Source organism: Crocodylus siamensis, chromosome 2 (assembly GCF_052110815.1).
Source record: "Crocodylus siamensis isolate JL-2025a chromosome 2, ASM5211081v1, whole genome shotgun sequence".
Classification (NCBI taxonomy): Eukaryota; Metazoa; Chordata; order Crocodylia; family Crocodylidae; genus Crocodylus; species Crocodylus siamensis.
This window is the reverse complement of record NC_143396.1, coordinates 156,662,647-156,687,142: the sequence shown is the minus strand read 5'-3', so window position 1 is coordinate 156,687,142 and position 24,496 is coordinate 156,662,647. Positions and strand designations below refer to the sequence as shown.

The following is a 24,496-nucleotide window of genomic DNA, read 5'->3' as shown; positions in this document are numbered from 1 at the left end:
TTTGAACAAGAGCAGCAGGAAAATTTGTATTCTTACAAAAAAGGCTATGGGCTTTTTAATGTCTTCTCCAGAGCCACAAGTCTGAGTTTTTAAAAGCTCCTGAAGCTATACAGTTCATGATACTTACCTTGGAAAGGTGAATATTGGAACTGACTCTGACACGATCTCTTTATGTTAAAGTAAAAGGTGTGCATGGGAAATGATATACATTTTAGGAACAGCCTGTCCCTTTAGTGAACATACCCATAAATTGAGTTACCTTTAGCATAGAAGGGAATAAGCAGAGGATGTCTGAAAGGGAATGGTGAAATTTAAAGAGGAATTATAGCAAGGATGGTGCCCTAATGTCTCTGTAAGAGAGCAACCAGAAAGCTGATATTTTAAATGGGTTAGAAGAAGAAATAACAGATGTGGACCTGTAATTAGCTAGTGCTGAGTTAATTTTGGTGGACTGTGGCAGGGCATCAAAATGAAGGTTAGCCATGCTGTCTGAGACTGAACGACTTTTGTTCTGGGAAGAAATAAAGCTTAGAAAGAGTTGGTGTTAATATAAGGTTGCCATATTTTAATAGAGATTATGACATAAAAGTAAACTGGAGGTGTGGGGTATTCGTATGATTAGCAATTTGTTTTTTGTGCAGCACAGTGATGCTTTTTATAAAAGGAGAAAGGAAACAGCAATTTAAATGTGTTTTTTTGTGGGCGATGTTTATTTGGGATCAGGATGGCTTGGAGCACAGTTCGGGAACAGTACAAAACATGATTCACAAAGAACTTTTGTTCACATTTTTTGATGAATTCCCTTCAGCAGTGTTTGTGATTGTTTTGTGGTGTTCTGTGTGTATGTGTGAATAGCTGAGCAAATTAATTTGTGGGCAGGTTCATTACAAAGGCTGGTTTTAGGCAACAATAATAGAAAATTCACGGAAAGTAAATTCTAGATTTGTAATTAGGAATATTTGCCTAAAAAGTTATACTCCAGTTGGGGCATAAAAACAGTCCGTGTAATCTACTGTGTTTCTGTAATCAATACAGCTCATATACTGGTTTGTAAAAATCTAAAACTTGAAGCAATGCACACAAGCAACAGTTTCCAAGCAATCCACAGGCAACATCCAACTTTGTTCATATTAAGTGGGTGTTGAATAATATCAAACATAATTTCATGGAATGTGCGATGGGTCAAAGAACAAGAAAAACTGCCTGCATTCAACAAAAAACCTGACTATTGTGAATATGTTATCCCACCCAAGGTAAGAGCATGAGCTGCTTAGTTCAAAACGTACATGTCACGGTGAACACAGTAGTTGTTCAGTGTTGTTGTGTGTTAGTCGGATTACTGCTTCCTGAGAGTTAGAAGGCAGAGTCACTCCTGAGCATGTGTGGGAGTAAATCACACTGTCCCAATCTGGAAAGACTGACATTTACAGCCTAGAAAATATCACAAATGATGGAGGTAGTTGGAAAAGTTAGACCTCTGTTCACAATTGAGGCAGCTGTAAAAGATGTAGTCTGATCTGCTCTGTGATCCTGAGTAAGCTATGTCAGAGAATTTAAATGGTTTGTCTACCTGTCAGATAATTATACTAATACTTAACTAGCTCTCAGAGGTGTTGGTACAGTAATTACTTATATAGGAGCAGCCTGGGCCTTATCCTCTTGTGGGTACCCAATTCAAAGTGCTGGAACCTGATAAGAGCCCTCTGTGATTTTGCTTTGTTCAGGCTATATATCCCCAGGGCAACTGTGCCGCACAGGACTTGCCCTCTCAGTGATGTTTTGATTGTTATCAACTGCTTTTCCACCACCCGCACTCCTCTCTTCTTACTGGCCAAGAATGCTAAGAGCCAGCATTACAATGCCTCTCCTGATTCCCTTGAGCAGTCATCTGTACTGGAGATCGCTGGAGATCAGACTCTCAAAGGAACTTTAGTCCAACCTCCACATTTACACTCCTGGGTTTCAGCTCATTTTTTTATTTGCGTGCTTGAAACTTTGTACACACAGAAGGCCAGAGGGCTTGATTCTCATCTCACTGGCATTCTTTATTGTCTTGTTCTTCAGAAACAACTAACCCCATCTCCATTAGTTTAAAGAAGTTTATCTTGATTTACTCTGGCACAGGATCAAAACCCGGTGCCAGAACACAGATCTAAGTTCACAGACTTATGGGCCTGACCGCCTACTTTGCTCACAGTAGTATAATTGTGAGCTACTGTGCTTTCTAACCAGGCCAGGAAGGATCAATGCCAACCCCAAAATCTGTTTCAGGCCCTTGCCTTTTGGCAGAATTTATTCATTAAACAGAAAACATGGTGAGAATACCAAAGTCAAGTAATTCTTAGGCCCAACTAAGGCTACAGTTTCCAGGGGATTTTCCTTTACTTTTCCCTGCCAGGTCAGTTAAGCTCTCACTGGCTTTTAGAAAGGGTACGGGCAAAAAATCCAGTTTGGCCTTACACAAGTCTAAGTTAGGCATACTGGACCCAGAAAGTTTGTTCAAAGATACGGAGTTAGACACCTAGGTTCCCTGTGCAGTCCCTGTGCAGTCAATAGGGAGAGATAACTACCTTCAATAGTCAGCTCACAGAGCCCAGATAATGGGGTGGAGGGGGGAGAAGGGGGGTTACGGAAATGTGCTCTAATGTACCCCAGCTTCTGGCCTGGGCCATTGCAGGCATGTGGCTACATTTCCAGAATCAGAAGTAAATGTCTGTTCAGTTGCTTATCTATTCAATCTACACAACTTAGACTAAGCCACAAAGATTGAATCAAGTCAGCCCCAGAATTTTTGATTGTCTTTACTTAGCCCTAGTGTTAGTCAATAGGAAGCACTAAGCACAGATGGTGCCTCAATGCCACTCAGTCATGGCTGGGCATGAAATACCTGCCATGCACTTGGAATCCAAAACATAGACTTCTCTTCTAAGGGCAGATGACTAATAGTCATCATGCTGCTCACCTTTGTGTAATATCTTACTGGGTAGAGCACCTGCCCAGTTTCTGAAGGTAATAGCATAGAAGAAAGCGATGGGGCTAGAATTGTGTTTGACTGCTTTTGAGGTCCCAGCCTGCATGGCCAGGTATTTATTTACAACTGGTAGGACTGGCCTTCATCCTAAATCTGTATGAAGGTTCAAACTCAAGCATTTGGAAATACAAAAAGTTGGCTTAAGTATTCACTGCCTCATATTTTACTGCCTGCTTTTCACCCTCCAACAAACGTACAATGCAGGGCCTTGATTCTTGCTAGCATATGAGTATAGAAATTCATTTGAAGTTAACGAAGTGGCAACCCATATAACCAGCAGTGAATTTGATCAGTATCATTGAAGACTATTATTTTAAAGTACTGTTTTATTTCTTGCTCAAATAAATCCTCTATTTTTTGTTACAGACTCAGGGTACCACCTATACTAAGGTTACCTAACACTGCATCCCATTAGGCACTGACAGAAGTCATGTTTTATCCTGTGATCAGCCGCTGAAAGCGCTCTACAGCCATGCACTGACAGAAGTTCATGGATGCAGAGCACTTTAAGAAGTGCCTGATAACATGACAAATGAACCCTCATTACACGAGGGTTCAGATGAAGGTCCTCCAAAGGGGAGTGCCTTCATTAACTTCTGTTAGTGTGCTCCAGAAGCAGGAATGTGCTGGAGGATCCCTCCCTGTCCCTGGTACTGTCTTCAGGATGGGAGGGAAGGGAGGGAGTTCCATCTGGGGTTTACCTAGCCTGTACTGGAGGGTGAGGTGGGTGGATTGGAGCCCCCCTGAGGTGGGGATCTCCAATCCATCCACCCTTGCCACTCCAGCACAGGCTGGACAAACCCCAGGATGGACATCCTTCCCCTGCCTTCTTCCCCTGCCATCCTGAGATTGCAGTAGAGCTGGGATAATGGGGGTGTGTCTAAGGCAAGGGTGGGCGAAATGCAGCCTGCAGGCCAGATGTGACCCACCAAGCCATTCTATCTGGCCCGTGGGGTCCCTAAAAAATTTAGAAAATTAATATGCGTCTTCCCTGGCTGCCTGTCATGTGGCCCTCAATGGCTTGCCAAAACTCAGCAAGCAGCCCTCTGCCCAAAATTATTGCCTGCCTGGGCTTTCTGTGAAGTGCCATGAGTTAGACCAGGGAGGTGTATATCTGTCAGCGCCCATTATCACTGCAAGTCCCACTATAATGGCAAGCCTACCTCAGGCTGCATCTTTTGGATAAAGTTTAGCTAAAATGGTTTAATAGTTTTTAAGGATGATATTAGGGGAAATATGATGTTCTGCCCACAATGAAACAGTGTTGCAACTATTTAATTCAGATTATGATCAAATGCTGGGGATCCAGTGCTCCACAGAAGGCAAGAGGTTAGGTAGTTGAATTGGTGTTCATTACCTCTTGGGATTTGGCCCATTAAGTCTGATCCTGCTAGGCACTGAAAGCTGTCAACACCTGCTAAAGAATCTAAACAAATGTCATGCAAGATAGTATTAAATTATTAAGGAAAAAGAGGCAGAGATAGCAAGAATCAAGGTTGATTTTCAAAGAAAATAGCTATTGAGTACTGCTGACAATTAATTGTTATAGTCTCTTTTAGTGTAGAGAAATTAAAGATTTAAAACACATAAGCATAAACCTAGATGAGTCAATGCTCATTGATGATTCAACCATGAAAATCCTACTGGCATTAATGGGAGTAGGGCAATTAAATTTTGTGAGCTGCTTTGAAATAGGACCCTCACAATATGCCTCACTCAGAATTCTTTCATCGTCTGCTACATAATTTCATTGCTTATACTTATTGTCAGGGTGTGGATATTTGGCAAAATAACTGTTTGCTCTTTGATCTCTGCAACACAGCAGACCCATGCACTCAGAAGTTTTGAGTGAAGCATACCTCAGTCACAAACTCCTCTCCAGTTACTGACCTTTTACTCCAGCTGTAAGTTGATCCTGTGCACACCTGTCTTGTGAAAACTCACAATCATTGATTCTTTGTTAAAGCCTACCGAAAAAGATAGATACATACTATTTCTATTGCCTTATCTAATGGAATAATGAGGTGATTAGCAAGTGTTATGTAAACTAGCAGAAAACTAACTCATTCTTGTACATTGATGTAAACAGGGTAAAAGTATATACCCTGTTTTTACTCTCACTCTAGCTTCCTTTTAGCTGGAAAATATATCAATGTAATAAAAACACCATTTAGGCAAATTCACAGATTGTTAGGGGCTGGAAGGGACCTTGTAGATCATTGGGTCCAGTCCCCCTGCCCTAGTCAGGAAAAGACAAATGGGGTGGCAACTGTCCATTCTCCTTTTGAAGATTTCCAAAGTAGGTGACTGCACCACCACTGGAGGTAGCTTATTCCACAGTCTGGACACCCTGACTATGAAGGAGTTTTTCCTGGAATTGAGCCTGAAGCGGCCTTCCAGGAGTTTGTATCCATTGCTCCTCATCTTCATCAAGGGTGCCCTGGTAAACAACTGTTCACTGAATTCTTGATGTACTCCCCTGAGATACCAGTAAGTCACTACCAAGTTCCCTCTCAGCCTAATCTTCTGTAGGCTGAAGAGGTCCGAGTCCCTCAGCCTCTCCTCATATAGCTTGTCTTGCAAGTTCCTGATCATATGGGTGACTCTTCTCTGGACACTCTCAAGTTTTTCCATTTCCTTGTTGAAGTGCGGAGCCCAGAACTGGACGCAGTACTACAGCTGTGGTTTCACCAGTGCAGAATACAGCGGAAGTATCACTTCCTTCATTTTGCATGAGATACAACGATTAATGCATGCCAACTTCATGAAAATAAATATCTAATCTTCTGCCCAATTAAAAAGAAAACAAAATTGTTACTTTGTGTAAATCCAGATGAGGATTTCCTGAAAAATGTAGATGGCAGGTGGGGAAAGGAGTATTCTAATAGACACTTCTTTGTTTTTGTCCTCTTAATGTCCAGTTAATTGGAACTAATCAGTGAAGATGCATTGGGGGTGCACGGAGATGCACATGCACCCCCTGAAAGCACTGGTGCACCCCCTGACAGGCCGCTCTTCCCACTTAAGCGATAGGCAGGGGGCAGGCAGGAGCATCGGTGCCACCCCTGAAAGCGCCAGCTGGGGAGTGGGAGTGCCAGATGAAGTGCCATGGTCACTTCTGGGAGCACCACAGCCATTTCCTGGTAGGTGTGACCGGCTGCGGGGACCGTCCCCGCCCCCCCCGGGTCACTGACTGGTCACTGGGGGGGCAAGTGCCCCCCTTACCAAGGTGGCACCAGTTGCCCGTGGAACTAATAGATGCAAAATCTGTATCAAACATGGATTTCCTGTGAATATACTATGGTAAAACCTGCATCCTCTTATACAATGTGATGTGAGAGATTTCATAGTCTTTGTGTGTTTTTATGCCTAATGAAAAGAAACAAAAAAACTAATGAAACTAGAGGTATTTATTAGGATGAAAATTGGAATTGCTCTAAAACTGTATTATCTACTGTATTTACTCTATTAGAATATGAGGTCCTGTCTCTGTCCGTTCCCATCCCCCCCTCCCCATTTAACATGGAGGGAAAAGCCTGTGGCTTTACAAGTGAGCACTAGGGAAAGGGCATGGGGCAAGAGAGGGCTGGAGGGGGGCAGGCAGTGGCTGCGGCTCTGGTCCCGAGCTAAAGCCGGAATCAGAGCTGCTGCATCCTCCCTGCTCCAATGCCTCTACCTGCCCTGCCATTCTTCCCCCACATACTCCCCCTACCCTCCTCCCCCTCTGCTGCACTCCTTACCTTTGCTCCACAATTGCAGGCTCCATCCCTGCTGCAGCCCAGAGCACAGAGAATGATTCCAGCCTGGCCCCATAGCAGTGGTGCAGCCTGGCCCCATAGCAATCAGTACTGCTGAGCCCAGCCCCATAGCAACAGCACCAGTTCCCTGCTGTTGCTGCTATGGGGCCAGGCTGGAACAGCAGTGCCAGCTGCATGCCACTGCTAGGGGTCTGGGCTGGAGAGTTCTCCATGTCCCAGGCTGCAGCAGGGGTGGAGCAAAGGTAAAGGTGGGGAGAGATTGAGGGATAGGCAGTGTGAGGGAGACTTCAGGATGGGAGGAAGGAGAGCAGGGATCTGAGGCTGCAGTTGACAGAAGTGGGAAGGGGGAATCAGAGCACCTGAGGCTGGTGGGCAGAGCAAGGACAATGGGAGTAAGTAGAGGGGACAGGCAGGAGGGGGCAAGCTGCCTTCCTCTCTCACTGCCTGCCCCAACACCTCCACACTGCCTGCTCCCTACCATCTGCTCCGCACTGCCTGCTCTGAATACTGCTCCCCTGCCTGCCCTAATATATGCTCCCCCACTGCCTGCCCCATTACTCATCACCTCTTCCCTGCCCTACAGTAGTGGTGGTGGTGATGTGTGTGTGTGGGGGGGGGGGCAGAATTTAAGATGCTGCACCAATAATTAGATTCCATACACAGAAAATTAGAATTCATTTATAATTGTGTGTGTAGAATCTAATTATGGGGAGTCATCCTGTAATGTGTGTTGTTTTGTATTTGAGGAAATGTGAACTATCTATAGATTGAATATGTTTTTGAAAAACTTGCTGTGATGCCTCTCTAAATTGTATTTTATTACTTAAAATTCACAGTCTAACCCATTGTGACATTAGGTTAACCCCAAAATGGAAAAAAAAGTGATACAATTGAACTGCAAAATATTGATCCTCTAATTCAAGAACTGGAAGAGGCATTCATGTAAAACGTCTGAAGTAGACTTAAAAGGCAAAATTATCCAGTGATATGTTTATTATTGAGGGGAAAAATGAATTTAGGAAAAGAATTGCAATTGTTTGTTAACATCTATTTAGATGCATGCACAATGTATCCCTTTTTGTTTGTGGTATATAATCTTAGTTTTCCCAAAAATTGCTGTACAATCCTTTGCCCTTTTAATTTAAAATTATTACATTAAAAACCAGGTAGATTTTTTGTAGGTTTAATGCTCTGGGGGGGTTTAATAAAAGTTCATGTCTTCGTTCCAGATCTTCTGTTTTGCTCAGAAAGGAAAAGCAAAACCTTATTGATCAGATTCATTGCTAGTCAGAAGAACCCAGGCTATGGTCCCTGTCAAAAATGACAATAAGGGGTTGAGAAGGTCATCATGACACAAGTCACTTGCAGTCTCTATTCTGCTGGGTTGAATGGACTGGAGCATACTCCCAAAAGAGGATGAGGCTGTGCCACCTAATGATGTGGTTTACCAGCACATTTTCCTGTTCCTGCTGGCTATCTTCTTATCATGTGCTAAATGAAACTTGATATATACTTCCTTTGCAGAGGAACACCTACCCCAGTAGTTAAGGTGATCAACCAAATTCTAAGTGTAGAGAAGATTGATTTATTTTCCTCTCTTCTAAGGGCTACTATATTTACTACATTTATAAGGGTTATACCACCCTTTCAGAATTAATGGAATGATTCTATTCCATTAGTAGACAAGCTGTTATAAGCTGGGTTAGAGAAACTCTTTTGAATGCATTCTACAAGTAAAATTGAAGATAATGCTCAGTTTGATCTGTGGACTTTTGCTGGATGTAATCAGATATGGTGGTCTAGATACAGACTGAAGTGGGCAGCTTATCTGGAAGTATCTTAGAAAATTATATGTGTACTCACTTCCATCAAAGACTTATTTTGATCCCAACGAACAGGAAATCAGTGTAAATTACCTTCATTTTGCACACCCACTGACACGAGTGATTACAACCCATTTGCCCATGTGCACAGTATTGTGTACTACATTTGTGGCATCACTGAACTTAATGAAGTATATGTTTATACTTATTTATTCTTCAGTTGTTTTCAATTGAATGCCAATATAGCACAGCAGCACAGGCACAGGTTGAATTCTAATCTGATATCATGCCTGAAAGAGTCTGAAACACAGTATATTAGGCCATGGAAGAAAATCAATGCCATAGTCAGTAACTGTATCATATTAATTAAATCTAAAGGTGGAGGATTAAGCACAGCCCAATATTATATACAGTTAAAAGATTTTGATTGCAAGAACAATTTGAAGCAAACTCCTCCTAGATTGCTGTAAGTTGAAGGTCATATCATATAGCATTGGCAGGGCTGTTTTTCCTAGAATTTCATTAAGGTCTCAGATTCCACTTACAGCCACTGAAAGCAACAAGCACTTGGGAAATTATGAACATGTGAATATTCAGCTTGAACACCTTGCAAAGTGGCAGGAAATTAATGGAATGCCATGTGTCATTTCCTGCGTAACTTTCCATAGATTTTCAGTCTGGCCTCCTTTTTTCATGACTTTAATGTTACAATGCAGTAGTGACTTCAAGCTACTCTTTCTTCATATGATTAGCTCTACTGGTTGGAAGATGGTGACAATTATTATTTGCCTATATCAGTTCTTCCCAAACTTTTCCTCAGCATGACCCCATTTCCTCAACATGGCCCCTCACTCCCAACCCACACCCCCTCTTCCCCATGACCCGTTCTGCTGATGTTGCTACCCCATTTGGGATTGTGACCCACAGTTTGGGAACCGTTGGCCTACATGGTTTCTAATATCAGATATTTGGATGAATACTTTTGAGTAGTACAGTAGGTGATAGAAGCACTGATTTAATTCCGGCTTGATTGGAATTCTTCTCACTTTGACTATCCTTTTCTTGCCTCAACAACCTGACAGGAAAAACCACTGTCTTGCTACAGACCAAAGACCTGGTAATGTTTTTTGATTTAAACCAACAAAATTCTTCAGAAAGCAACATTTTTATAAATCAGATAGTATCATTCTATAGCCAGTGCTTACGAAACAGTGATCAATTTTGAGAACAGGAGAAAATAGAAAATAATGAATAAAAAATGAATGAATGAATAAAAATTCTTAAGGAGGCAAGAAAAATCCCAGCTGCAACTACATAGCAAAGCCTTCAATTACTGACCCAATCATCTTCATTTAATGCAAAGCACCAATTGTTACAAATCTAATTAATGATTGTTATGGCAAATTATAGTGCATAATGTCATATATTATTATTATCACAACAGCAATTAAGAATAGCTCTTCTCTGGTACTATATGTACACAATATTATCTTGAACATCAAAACTCCAATTATGTTTCTTAAGCTGTATGCAGCTCCTCAGTGCTTTTTGCAGTCTGAGCCAAATCTTTTCATTTTTGGAACCAGCTCTGCTACCAAGTCGATGCATGAACTTCAATAAGTTACCCAACTTCAAAAATAGGAACACTCATATCTAAGGTGCCTACCAAATCATCTTCAGTCAACTTCCTATATATCTACCATACCTTTTACCCTTAGCTCTCAGAGACTTTGTGAATGGTCACTACCTATACCGTATTTTGAAGGAGTGAGTGTTAAGTAAAGCTGATCAAACAGTTGATTTCCAATAATACTGATGTAGCCCAGGTATACTCTGGTATATACTCCCCTTCTCCAATTGAAGGGAATTGTTAGCTGGCAGGTGTGCTGTGGGGAACAGCAGACTGCTCAGTTTCCCTCCGTCCCCATAGAACCAGGCCTGGACAGTCAGGGGACTTATCTATATACAATTTTATTTACATTAACTTATCACAAGGAAACAAAACATGGATATAAACATATGTACTCTCTCTCTCTATATATATATATACACACACACACACACATATATGATATTTAAACAAATAACATAAACAATACCCTCTGAGTAAATTCTATAAAGCCTTACACCAGTGCTTCAGATACCAGTAAGTATCTGACCTGAAATAGATAAACCCCAAAATAAACCTAGATAGTTAACAGACAAATTATAGATAAGTATGGGTGGACAATAAATAAGCCACAAATAAATACAAATAAACAACAGGCGAAATAATAGCAACAGGGGGTCCCAGCAGAGCCCTAGGACTCGACTCATCTACTAATTTACAAGCATGAGTTCACAAAATATACGGCATGACATCCCACCACTTATGGCGCAAGAACCTCAAAGATAAAATTAATCCCAACGGGAAACCCCAATGCCCTTGGGCTTTTCCCAAGCCCTACAAGGAAGCTGATAACTTCAGGGGGGCCTCCCAGTGGGACCTCCACTTTCAGGAGCCCTTAACTAACCAGGTGGGACTCCCCCTCCCCTGTGGGAATCCTCCTTTCCCTGCAACTCACAGCTCCCAGGCCTGGAAGGTGGCCCTGATCCTCTGCACCAAGCCGCTCTCTCACCTGCAGTGGGCTTCGCAGGGGTTGCTGTCCCCTGGAACAGGGCTCCACTGTGGAGGGCTTCTGGGGCCTCTGGCTCAGCCCTGTCTGCTGGCTCAGTAGCCTGAGCACCGTCTGGCTCCCTGGACTCAGCCTTTTGCTATGGGTCGGAGGCCTGGGCTGCCTCATGCAGCACCAGGCTTGGTCTACTCCTGGACCCTCTGTGCAGCACCTGCTGCACCTAGCTCCCAGCCTTGTTCTGGGAGTGGGGGTTGAGGACCTGAGCCACTCAAGTGCTGCAAAGGTCCTACTCTGTGCACCAGCATGTGCACTGTGTCTCTGGCCACACACCAGAGGTTGCAGACCCGAGCCGCCTCACACAGCTCCCAGGGTCTGGACACCATGCGCTGTACTGCACACCGAGAGCCTAGCTGCTGGAACTGTCCTCCGCTCCCCGCCAATGGAAGTCTTCCGGGGCACTTCTGGGCTACTGCTTCACCCTGATGAGCAGCTCTCCCCAGTTCTTCTAAGTCCCTCTCTTGTCTCTTCTCTGTCCTGGACGTGTTCCCCCCATGCTGGGCACGCAGCTCCTTTTATACACTCTAGGGCTTCACCCCTGAAGTCTTCTGGACCTGAGTGTTGCAGTCTTCAGTCAGGTCTGGGGGAGTGAGGGGAAAGCTCCTCTCCCCCTCCCCTCAGGAAAGGGGCGTGACTTAACTCCTCTTGCTGCCTCCTGATTGGTGGATGGGCTCCACGAATCAAAACAGCAAAATTTCAAGCCTGGGACTCAACCCAACCTCCAAAGGGCAAGCCTGCTACACTAAGAAGCCCCATTTTGGTTATATAGAGTTATTCATGATTCAGTCCTGGCTTTCCTGAATGTGTTTGCAACTTTTAAGAATACTGCTAACAATTTTGCTAATTTTTAAACCTATGAGTTTATTTGTGAATTATTCACTTCAGCCACTTAAATCATATGATACAGTTTCTGGTGGGCTAGCCAAAAATCTTTAATTAAAATTTGATAATCAAATTCTGCGGTGAATTTTTGGATATATAAATCTGGTGCTAATTTTCATTATTTTTTTCCATATTCCAAATATGATAAGGGGTCTACCAAACTTGAAGAGACAGCTGGATAATTTCACAGGCAGATCACAAGGCCAGCTGCCATTTTCCTGGGTTGATCACGGCAGGCCACCCCACACTCCTCTGATTGGCTGAGGGGTCCCAGCAGCCCTGCCTCTCCTCATAGATTGCCAGATGGCCTGAAACCATGGCTTAATTGCTTAACAATGTTTCTCTTAATGGCTTCCGCAGCTTTAATCAGGGGATCAAGCCCATGGAAGACATTAACTGATGCATTATTACACAGTCAAGCATTTAATTAAACTCTAAACTGAAATGTGTTATGAATTTAAACACATACACAACATGAATTGTAACTAATACTATAGATTTACACTTTATTAAAGGACATTGTAAAAAGGAGTTTACTCAATGCTAACCTTGAGACAAGCAATTCCTGCTAGCTAATACATGCTAACATGTGGTATCTAGCAGTAGATGCAGATATGCTCTGTCTCTGGGGCGAACTCCTTGTCCATACGTTCAGATGACATGTTTAGTGTCCACTGAGTTCTGTGGAATGGTGAGGCAGACTCTTGCCAGGGCATAGAGATGTGGAAACCAGTCACAGTCACAGCCCCCGAACACAGGCACAGGCATTAACGAAGTTCATGTAAGCAGTAGGCCTGTGCAAAGCAGCTAGTATTCGCTTTGGATTCGGCTAAGTTGGGGGACAGTGATTCAATTTGGTGATTCAAATCACTGTCCTGAATCGATCTGGCTGAATCTGATTCAGAGAGTCAGCCAATTTGGCAGTGGCTGAATCTCCGAATCGGCCTCATGCCCCACCTGCTCTTAATGGCTGCCCTGCCTGTTCTCCCAGTTCCTAGATCTTTGAAAAAACCCCAAAGCCCCCAATCACCACCTGCTGCCAGGTGAGGGAAGGGGGCAATCCCCACTGCCCCTATTGCCCCACACTGCATAGGGGGCTCTGCCATGAGCCCCCAACTCCCACCCGCTCTCCCATCCGCCCCCCCCCCCGCCATGATTGCCCTAGCCACCCCAGCTCCCAGCCCTTTAAAAAAAATAAAAAGCCCCAACACTGGCTCCTACCAGGTGGCGGGAGAGGGGGGACCCCCACTGCCTCCCATTGCCCTGCACTCTAGTACCCAAAGCTTTGCATAGCCCTAGTAAGCTACATGTTTATTGTCATGCTCTTTCCCCCTTTCAGGGATTGCTTTCAGTAGCTGAGGGTCACAACTCAGAACAGGCACTTGGTTGGGGTCCAAAATGTGAATAGTACCAAGGAAGGAGGTAGCTGGTTGTCTAAATTGTGGTGGCAGTGACAGGACATACCTGTAATACTGGTTTAGCTTCATAGCTATTGCCTGGAACCGTTCTGGTCTGTGCCGGCGTTTCAAGGACAGGTTGACAGTTCTTGTGATGCCTTGTCTTCATCTCAACTTATCAAATCTATCAGCTTCTTGTGTACAGGGTGGATCACAGCCTACCAGGCCTCAAACCACATTAGAGCTGCATAACTGAGTGGCATTTTCAGCCACAGACATTACTTGATTTTGAATGTCACCCCACCTTAAGAAATCATAACGTTTATGCATGCAATGTGTGCTGGGTGTGATTTCCGGTACTGCATATACTTGGCACGGTAATGAACTACACTGAATCACAAATTCCACCTTGTGAGCACAGGCTCTGGTGGCAATGGCACAGTGGCATTTGAGTCCCCACTTTCACTGGTGACAGACTCCCTGTCTCAGACCTTATGGCTTGGGCAGTGCTTGAAGGATTTCTTGAAGGAGGACACCAGGTTATCCACATTATGGAACTGTATGTGCCAGATGTCACTTACTAAAGACAGAATGTGTGCATGGCATGTGACATGGGGCCACATACAGGGCACATCTACGTGAGAAGTTTACTGCAGACTAGACTAATTATCTCTGCAGTAAATGTGGGACATCTACACATGCAGCCCTATTAGCCCACAGTAAACTAATTAACTCTGCTTCAGGGTAGTACTTGTAAATATAAGTACTATCCTGCTGCAGAGTTTTATACTGCACAGAAATGCATATGTAGATGCCGACCTGGGCATAAATTGTGTCTGGTCAGCCCAGCCGGCAGAGGACCAAAGTTCTGCTTGCTGTTGAGCCACATGACTCAAGCTACCATGGAGCTGAGGATGGCAACCCAAGTAAAAGACAATAAGAAATTGTTTTTTAGATATATAGGGAGTAAAAGGAAGGCCCAGGGAGGAATAGGACCCCTGCTAAATGGGCAGAAACAATTGGTGACGGACAGAGGGGACAAGGCTGAACTCCTCAACGAGTTCTTCGCCTCAGTGTTCCTAAGCGAGAGGCATGACAAGTCTCTCACTGGGAGTGTAGGGAGGCAGCAGCAAGGCACCAGACTTCCATGCGTGGACCCTGAGGTGGTGCAGGGTCACTTGGAGGAACTGGATGCCTTTAAGTCGGCAGGCCCGGATGAGCTCCATCCGAGGGTACTGAAGGCACTGGCCGACATTATTGCAGAGCCACTGGCGGGAATATTTGAACGCTCGTGGCGCACGGGTCAAGTCCCGGAGGACTGGAAAAGGGCCAATGTGGTTCCCATTTTCAAGAAGGGGAGGAAGGAGGACCCGGGTAACTATAGGCCAGTCAGTCTCACCTCCATCCTTGGCAAAATCTTTGAGAAAATCATCAAGGCTCACATTTGTGAGAGCCCGGCAGGACAAATTATGCTGAGGGGAAACCAGCACGGGTTCGTGGCAGGTAGATCGTGCCTGACCAATCTAGTCTCTTTTTATGACCAGGTCACAAAACGCCTCGACGCAGGAGGAGGGGTGGATGTCGTATACTTGGACTTCAGGAAGGCCTTTGACACGGTATCCCACCCCATACTGGTGAACAAGTTAAGGGGCTGTGACTTGGATGACTGCACAGTCCGGTGGGTGGAGAATTGGCTGGAGGGTCGCACCCAGAGAGTTGTGGTGGATGGGTCGGTTTCGACCTGGAAGAGTGTGGGCAGTGGGGTCCCGCAGGGCTCGGTGCTTGGACCGATACTCTTTAATGTCTTCATCAGCGACTTGGACGAGGGGGTGAAATGTACTCTGTCCAAGTTTGCAGATGACACTAAGCTATGGGGCGAAGTGGACACGCCGGAGGGCAGGGAACAGCTGCAAGCAGACCTGGACAGGTTAGACAAGTGGGCAGAAAACAACAGAATGCAGTTCAACAAGGAGAAATGCAAAGTGCTGCATCTAGGGAGGAAAAATGTCCAGCACACCTACAGCCTAGGAAATGACCTGCTGGGTGGCACGGAAGTGGAAAGGGATCTTGGAGTCCTAGTAGACTCCAAGATGAACATGAGTCGGCAGTGTGATGAAACCATCAGAAAAGCCAATGGCACTTTATCGTGCATCAGCAGATGCATGACAAATAAGTCCAAGGAGGTGATACTTCCCCTCTATCGGGCGCTGGTCAGACCGCAGCTGGAGTACTGCGTGCAATTCTGGGCGCCGCACTTCAAGAAAGATGCGGATAACCTGGAGAGGGTCCAGAGAAGGGCCACTCGTATGGTTAAGGGCCTGCAGGCCAAGCCCTATGAGGAGAGATTAGAGAAACTGGACCTTTTCAGCCTCCGCAAGAGAAGGTTGAGAGGCGACCTGGTGGCTGCCTATAAGTTCGTCAGGGGGGCACAGAAGGGAATTGGTGAGTATTTATTCACCAAGGCGCCCCCGGGGGTTACAAGAAATAATGGCCACAAGCTGGAGGAGAGCAGATTTAGATTAGATATTAGGAGGAACTTCTTCACAGTTCGAGTGGCCAAGGTCTGGAACGGGCTCCCAAGGGAGGTGGTGCTCTCCCCTACCCTGGGGGTATTCAAGAGAAGGTTGGATGTGTATCTAGCTGGGGTAATGTAGGCCCAGCACTCTTTCCTGCTTATGCAGGGGGTCGGACTCGATGATCTATTGAGGTCCCTTCCGACCCTAGCATCTATGAATCTATGAATCTATGAATCAAGAGCCTTGTGATACAGCCAGCTCCTCCATTGCTTGACGGAACCACCCAGAGCCTGGGCCTGACCCCTGGTGACCCTGGCCGGAGCCCAGGGCTGACCACCATGCCCCCTGACAGGCTGGGGATGCCACCCAGTGCCCAGGCAAAGTATCCACCACCAGCCACAGCCTGAGGCCCTGTGCCCCCTGCCAGGCCTGAGCTGCCCCCCACGCCTCCCCCCCAGAGCTCAGGACATAGTTCTACCATCAGCTGGAGCCTGGGACTAACCCCCATATCCCCTGCCAAATCAGGTCTGTCCCTGACCCCTGAGCCTACCGCCCCCTGCCACCTGCCAAACCCGATCCCAGATGCTGCCATATTGGGCCTTGCCTCTACTGCCACGTAGGGACAGGGGCCCAATTGGACCCATGAACAGACAGCTTTGCTGGTTGCCATCTGGGGGGACATAAAGGTGTGGCAGCAATTTTTCCATGCCACACAGGCCAACTCCTATGCCCATAACAACATGGCCTGGCAGATGCAGGAGTGTGGATACTGGTGGAGTGACCACCAGTGCCATGTGAAGTCCAAGGCCCTGAAAGTGCATTGGGTCCATGTCTGGGACCACAACAGATAGTCTGGGGTCACTCTTGTGATCATGCCCTTCCTTCAGAAGCTGGACAGGATCCTGGCCCCCATGGGCCCCACGTTATCTCTGAAATGTTGCAAATTCTCACAAGGAACCTCTCTGTCCTTGCTTTGTAGAACTAGCTGCTGGATGTGGGCGAGAACCACCTGGAGGTAGTGGCAATGGGGCCCCAAGGACACCTCCAACCTCTGTAGATGTGTTCTGCTTACACCAGCTCCATCAGCACAGGAGCCAGGGTTGGACAGCTGTCCTCAAGCAGCTGGTCACTGTCTTTGAGGAACAGCTTGAGAAGAGTTAGACCTAGCACAAGTACCATGGGATGTGACAAGCCTCAGAGTGGACCACAAAGACCATGCAACATACCATGCCCACCTGCAGAGGCTGGTGCAGGCCCAGGAAAGACTGCTGGTGGCCCAGTGTGCAACATGGTGTGCTAGACATCAGCTGTCAGTGAGGAGAACCAGTGCATTGCTGATGTGGTGCTGGCCCTGGCAGTGTCTTTTGCCATGCCTGATGTCCAGACCCTGGCCCTGGCCTCAGCTGGCCTCTGGCAGCTGCCCACAAGCCTGCCTCAGGCCCCACAGTGGGCATGGTAACAGGTGCAGTGCCACCTGCCACAGGCAGGATCCCCAACCTCTGCTCCAGATCCTGGTCCTCTGCTGCCCAGGCTACCTGCTTCACCCGCTGTCCACCACTTGGCCTGGCTCCATCCAGCCCCTGTGTGGGATGCCTGTGGTGGGGCTGGCACCCCTTGTGGGCCCTGATGACCCCACGTAATTTCATGAGGATGAGGGTGGTTTATTGGTGGTGCACCCTGGCTGGGGGTCTGTTGTTGTGAGGGAGGAGGGGTCTGTTATTGTGTTATGGAGGGAAATAAAGTTTGGGGTTTGTTGAAAACTATGTGCAGTGTGTGTGTTCTTGGGGTTGCACTAGGGTGTCTGGGATCTGTGGGCAACTGCTGCAGGTGGTGGAGGAGATGGTTGCCCACACAGTGCACTGGCCACCACTGCCAGAGGAAGGGTGAGGAGCACGCACGGAACACTGGGCACAGACTCCTGGGACAGTCTTGGAGGCCTGTGTCAGCAGGCTGCAGACTGCTTGGAGCCACAGAAGTTTGTGGCTGGGGATCAAAGCACAGGGCAGCCTTTTAGGGAAGGGGACTGGCACCCGGGCTGCTGCGGCTGGCCCTGATGCTCCTCCTGCCGGTTGCAGGGGGCAAAGCAGGGCAGGAGCAGCCCCAGCCTAAACAATTCCTCCCCAGGTCAATTTGCTGCTGTCCTGGGGCATGCGTGTAGAAGCTGTGCCCAGGAGTAGTTCAATGCGGTGCAAATTGCTCAGCAGTTTATTCAGTCACATGAATTACCCATGATGTAGTATATGATAATGTTCAATGACTCTGTGAAAAAGTAACTCTGTATTTCAATACTGGATTTTGTCTAGATATTTAAAATCCCTATTTGTGACTTATGCAACACTGGGCACATCTACGCTTGTAATTAATGCTTGAATTTTGTGCAAATTAAACTGTGTCCAGGTGCGTGCCTACACATGCACCTGGGTCTGAAGCAAAGTGAACCCAGCAGGAGCAGTCTAGTCCAGGGCTGCTCCTGCCCTGCTCTGCACCCCTGCAGCAGCCAGGGGGAGTTCCAGGCTCCAGTGACAGTCGCCCAGGTGCCAACCCCATGCTGGCAGGAGCACAGGCGCTGGCCAGGGGAAGAGGGAGGAGGGCAGGACTAGGTTCCAGGGGCTGGGGCAGAAGCGGTCCCTGGCTCCAGGGGCAGCTCTGAGCTCTGGAAGATGGGGCAGGCAAAATGAGGGGAGCTCTGTGCCACTTGGGGAGCTGGAGCTTTTACTTCTTAACTCCCTTAACATGTGTAGTCTCAGGTTATTAGGAGAGCTCTGCACACCAAACTAGATATTTAACTTGAATGACACTTGCCTGCTCTTTTTAACAATGGCCTTTACAGCAAATAGATATTTTTACTTTTAGCCTAGGAAAAAACCCAAATTTTTACTGGTCAAGCTAAACCTGATTTTCATGTTACGTTACACATATTTACACAGACCTTGCATTTGTGTGACTATAACAGTATCTATAAGTTACAGCTCTGTTAGAAGAGGAAAAAATACAGATATACATATACCTATAGATAGCTAGATGCTGGGAAAGAGTAACTTTTACATTGATTTGAAAGAGCTTTCCCCTACCTCCCCCCCATCTCCATTTAAATAATAAAACAATCAGTGATAACTAAATAAAGCTGACAGGCCATGAAGCATTTCCTTTACAGGCTCCTTGGACTTGTCTCAGTTTGCACTGAAGTCAAATATTGGAATCCAGGTGTATGAAAAAGGAAAGCAACAGCCTGGATAGAGCTAAGAGATCCTGCTGTCACATGGCTTGGAGGCCTTTCTGGGGAAGAAAAGCTGGATGCAAATGGTAAAAGAAATAGGTTCCTCTGTGCGGGGGTTGCCTCAGTAGGATGGGAAAAAGCCTGCGAGTATGTGGCCAACATTTATCTGTTTTATTAGGCTGTTTTATTTTCATGCTATGTCTTTTGTTCTCAAATGATAAACTGCTCACTGGGCAAGGGCCTTTAAAGGACATGGACATTTGCTTCCCTTTTTTTGGGAAACATCCTACCAGATTATTGGGTGTTTCATGGTAAAAGGCAGGTTAATGAGCATGCTGAGACCCTTACAAATCTGAAGATGCATCTTTCATAACTATAGCATTGTGGTATTTAGATCAGAGACGTCAAAGCTTTTGCCTGACAGATTGATTCCAACCATCCTTATCTAGACAAAATTCCTAGATTCATTGGACACAGTCCAATATCTATTGTTTCAGATGTGACAAGGAATTATATAAAGTGAACTCGAACAAAGCTGAAACCTGAGTGCAAACAAATGTAAACATTTCTGTAACAGAAAGTACAAGAGCACAGATACCTGAACTGTAAATGGATTTACTTTCAAATCTTATGTCTGACATTCTGGGCTGACAATGAAAAGTCATTTTGACATTTTCCATTGAAAAGCTACATTCACTTCCTGCCATGGCTGGCTTGCAGTGCTGTTAACATATGCTGCATTTCCCTATAGGAGTCAAAGTATAGCACCAAACATCAGGGCCAAACCTCCCTCTCAGCCCTCTGACCACCTTTATTTCAATTATCAGAAGAAAAATATAATGCTGTTTTTAAAATACTGTATTTCATTAGAAAATAAAATTGCATGGAGTTTCACTAAAACTTAAGAACATGCACATTCATGTTTTTGTTGTAAAGGTAAGTGAATTACAAAACAGAAAAGAATGTACCTGCATGATTAGGAGTTAGATATTTGACAGCAGAATAATGTAGAATATTTCTAAGATACATATAAGCTCTTCATACTGTATTTAAAACTATACACACTAACTGAACCATGACATCTGATCAGAAACTGAGACAGGCAGGCGTATTGTTTAATTCCTTCAGCATGTGTGTAATATATATAACTCGACAGTTAGATTCTACACCAGTGTAATCTATTGGTGTACACGCACACAATCCTGAAGAAACTGTAATCAATAGGAATGCTGTAATACTAGTTTCAATAAATACTTGAGATGACTTCCACTAAGTACAATATCTCCCCACAGAATATAATTGAAGAAAGTAGCAACTAACAATCTTCAACAACGCATGACAACGCAGATTCTTTATATGTCTTTTTGTTTCTCTGCCAGGATTATCTTTATACACATTTCATGTGCTATGTATTTGTTACTCATAAGTGCTGAGCTGTACCCAGGTAAAGATGTGGTCTCTGCTTAAATGCATTTAAAATGGAAAGGCTTCATGGTGCAAAGCACTGAGTTGACCAGGAAATGCTAAGCGTCTTTCCCTCATAATAATCAGTGGAAGGAACGCAGCACTTTTCAGAAGATGCTCAGCCACTTGCAAGGTACAAGCCTTAAAATAGACCAGTGATTCTCAACCAGTGTGCTGTGGCACCCTGGGGTGCCCTGAGGTCCCTTTAGGCCACTAAAGGGGGCCACTGGGGACCACACAAAATTGGTACTTTTAGGTGTGCAAACACAAGACAAACCCAGAGATTTCAAATAGGAATCCGCAGTGTTTAAAAACATTCTGACTTGTCATAGCCTTTCTGAGCTCTTTGCAACAGAACAGGTCTTTTTCTGTAATCAAAAAACTAGTGAAAACTAAGCACTTGTCTAGGGGTATCTTGAATATAGTGAGGGGTGCCTCAAGTCTAATAAAGGTTGAGAACTGCTGATGTAGACAAAAGACAGTATAATCCATACAGTTCCATGTGTGCAATAAACACAGAGGTCACACCGACATGAAACAATGACTGCGCCATTGTTACATAACCAAGTACTAAATGTCTGCACAGTAACTGGCGTTACTTCACAGTAGCATTTTGGTACGATTGCCTAGTGATACTTACTGAGCAATAGTAGCTTGTTACTATTGTGCAGTAGCATCGCATCACGGTTTGTGCCCAGCGATGCTACTGCACAGAGACATGGCCAGAGATACACTGGTTTAGGACCAAGCCTGTTTACAAATTTCATAAAAGATATGAGTTTGGAATTTACAGTTGATCAACTGCATTATGTACAATAGTCTTTGTGAGAGAACTACATTTTGAGCTTGAAACAACGCAGGGTGAGAGACCTTTTGCATCTGAAATACACTCATATATAGGATATGATCCTAAATGTTTATCAAATACTGTCATTTTAAAACATTATGAATAACATTGATTATCATGCACTTGCACTTTCTCTATTATCATAGAGTCAGCTGAGAAACAGTGAGTTAGATTCTAATCCACCAACTGCACGTCTACTAGGACTTCAGCTCACACTCCAGTTTAACTCTGTTTCAGTCATTTCAAATCCCTGACAATTCAATAATGTAATGTACGTAATGCAACATGATCTTAGCCATGAAATCAGGTAATAAAACAGCATTGAGGAGGAGGAGGGACCACATACCTCTTGTAATAATTTTTCAGGGGCTTGAGCAAGGTGGAATAGGATCCCACTTAGTTGTCTTAGACCCCTGCCAGACATGCAGGTAAAGGCATGGTAGGATCCGATGCACAATCCACACAATTGTACTTTCTGCCATGCTACATGTACATGACAGGAGGCGTGATTGTGAGATTGAACATTAGATCTCATCATGCTTTATTGCCAGTTCAGGGGGAGCCTGGGATCACGAGCCTGCACTAGGATGTAGCAAGCTCCTGTGTCTGGGTGCCCCCTCAACTGCCAGAGCTCCCAGCCACAGGGGCACATCTGGCCACATGTTCAATTAACAGCATGATAGGTACCAGCCCCAAAGTTATTATACATTTTTTGTAGAATAACCTTGTTGCTTGTTCCTTGTTTTATGATGCCACTAATTGCTTTCACCTGTGGCCAGGTTACAGCTTAAAACATGATTAACTGATGACTCATGTCTTATATGTAGCGTGTAGCAGGGACCTCAAATACCTGCTATCTATTTACATACCTAATAGATAGAATCTGACCCCAAGTGACTAGACTGGAAATGTTCAACCTAGAAAGAAAAGCAAAAAGGAATAGTTTCTAAGGATAGAAAAGAGTGAATGGTTTAGAGAAAGCAGAAGAGAAACTTCTGTTCACCCAGGCAAACATGCTTTTCAATTAAACTAAAAACTGGTAAATTACAGTTTAATAAAAGGAAATACTTTGTCTATACAGCTGATATTTAGACTGTGGTACTCATTGTTGTGAAGTACATTCAAAACCAAAACTTGAATAGGATTTATATAGATAACAAAATATCTAGAATTCAAAGTGTGTGTGTGTGTGTGTGTGTGTGTGTGTGCACACGCACAATCTTTGGAAGCAATATAAATCCTCAAGCTTCAGGACTTACAAAAATCTCAAATTATTAATTTAGAAGAAGGCTTTCCTTGGGGACAGGTTATCTTAAAACTGCCTGCTGAAGGGTACTCGTCTCTTTCTGGGACAAGAGACTGGATTAGTAGGACAGTAGGCCTGGCCAAATGTGGCAGTTCCTAAAATCTTATTTTTTAAGGGATTCAAGTGCTTCAAAGCAAATAATCTCTTCTTGTTATTTTCCAAAATATATAGACGGTCCCATAGAAATCAATATAGGAAGTCCCATAGATATCAATAACCTTCAGGGACAATCCCTTGCAAAGTGAATTATTTTCTGCAGGCCATGTAGATTCTACAGTAGTCCTTTGTCTTGAATATATGTGGCCAGATTCTCAGCAGACATAAATTACCATAGCTCCATATGCTGGTCCACTGTAATGAAATACAAATAATTACTCTTTACTTGTGTTGTTGTCTATTTAGAACTTTAAACTGAGCTGTCTTCTTGAGTTATGCTAAGTTACAATTGTAAGCGTTCATACACAAATCATTCAGTGTCCAACCTGATCCAGCTCTTTTCAAAACTTCTGTTGACATTAGTGGACCAGGTTTTCACCTGGTATCTTTACTTACTATTATAAAAGCATTAACTGAATGTAGTGTTCATATAGCACTCTTCCCTTCCTGTGTCTATTCACACTGAGACTGGACACAGTTAGGGACAATGGCTTCAGTCTCAAATGCTGGTGCTCAGATAGACAATGAATCCACTACTAGAAGTTGGTCTGTATTTATTCATCTGTGGAAATGAATGAACTGGTTAATGAGGTTCTCATGTTCCAAAACAAACAAAGAAATTTTGATATGAATAAAACACTGTCTAAGAACTCAGAGAAAAAAAAAAACTGGAAAAGACTGAAAGCAGAAAATGCAGGAATGAAGAGGTGCAGTCTTCAGTCAAATACCTAGTAAGGTGCTGGGACAAGGAACTCTCAAGAAAAGACTAAAGCTGAAATAAGTGGAGGCCATTTGTTGATTTCCTTTGTTATGTTACTGTGGACATATACATAATACTTCATTTTGAGCAAGCTGTTCTCTGCCACTGAACTTTCATACTGTTCAAAAATCAGTGCTCTCAGCAGCAAAACTGAACCAATTTAAAACTACTGTTCAGGTCAATGCAGAACAAAAATGTTATTTTTTTTATTAAATTAAAAAATGATTTCTGGTCAATGCAAAATGTTTAATTTTGAAGTTATTTAATATTTTTAACTTCCTACTTTATGAAGTGTAGATAGGTTTTGGGGGTTTTTTTAAACATGAAAATGTTTCAAAATGAAAAGATATTTGTTTTGACATTTCCAAGTAATTTTAGCCCAGTGTTTCAATAGAAACATTTGCTGGTCCATCTTAGCTTAGTTTTTCCCCAACCTCATTAATGTGCTAATTTACTATTTACCTAAAATGTCCCCTAGTTCTACAAATTGCATAAGGAGTGTGTTAACAAAAAAGTACCTTTATCATTTGTTTATGTGTCCATCTTTTATTTTCTATTTAATTAGTGACAGATGCACACCCCATGATAATGTGGAGCATATTGTGAAATTTTACTGGTGCTCATCAGAGATATTTTGCAGAACGCAATTATGTCTTCACAGATTGTA

At 44.3% G+C, this 24,496-nt stretch overlaps 1 protein-coding gene across 18 annotated transcripts in view; it reads left to right on the top strand.

Annotated features, from left to right (window-relative positions):
• The window catches only part of LOC149870943 (uncharacterized), a 52,018-nt gene that overhangs the window by 9,096 nt on the left and 18,426 nt on the right, over nt 1–24,496 (top strand). For 6 of the 18 annotated variants that reach the window (XR_016440143.1, XR_016440151.1, XR_016440155.1 and 3 more), the window contains one exon: nt 17,059–17,835. The exons of 4 other annotated variants lie outside the window; for them this stretch is intronic. Coding sequence is in view for 4 of the 14 variants with exons in the window: in XM_090031886.1 (XP_089888012.1) it covers nt 17,059–17,064 (6 nt within the window). In the remaining 10 variants the exon portion in view is untranslated. Of the gene's footprint in view, nt 1–1,035; nt 15,046–15,107; nt 15,180–17,058; nt 17,836–24,496 lie in introns of those variants that run through there. 8 more of the 18 variants (XR_016440145.1, XR_016440152.1, XM_090031883.1 and 5 more) reach the window with 4 other exon arrangements.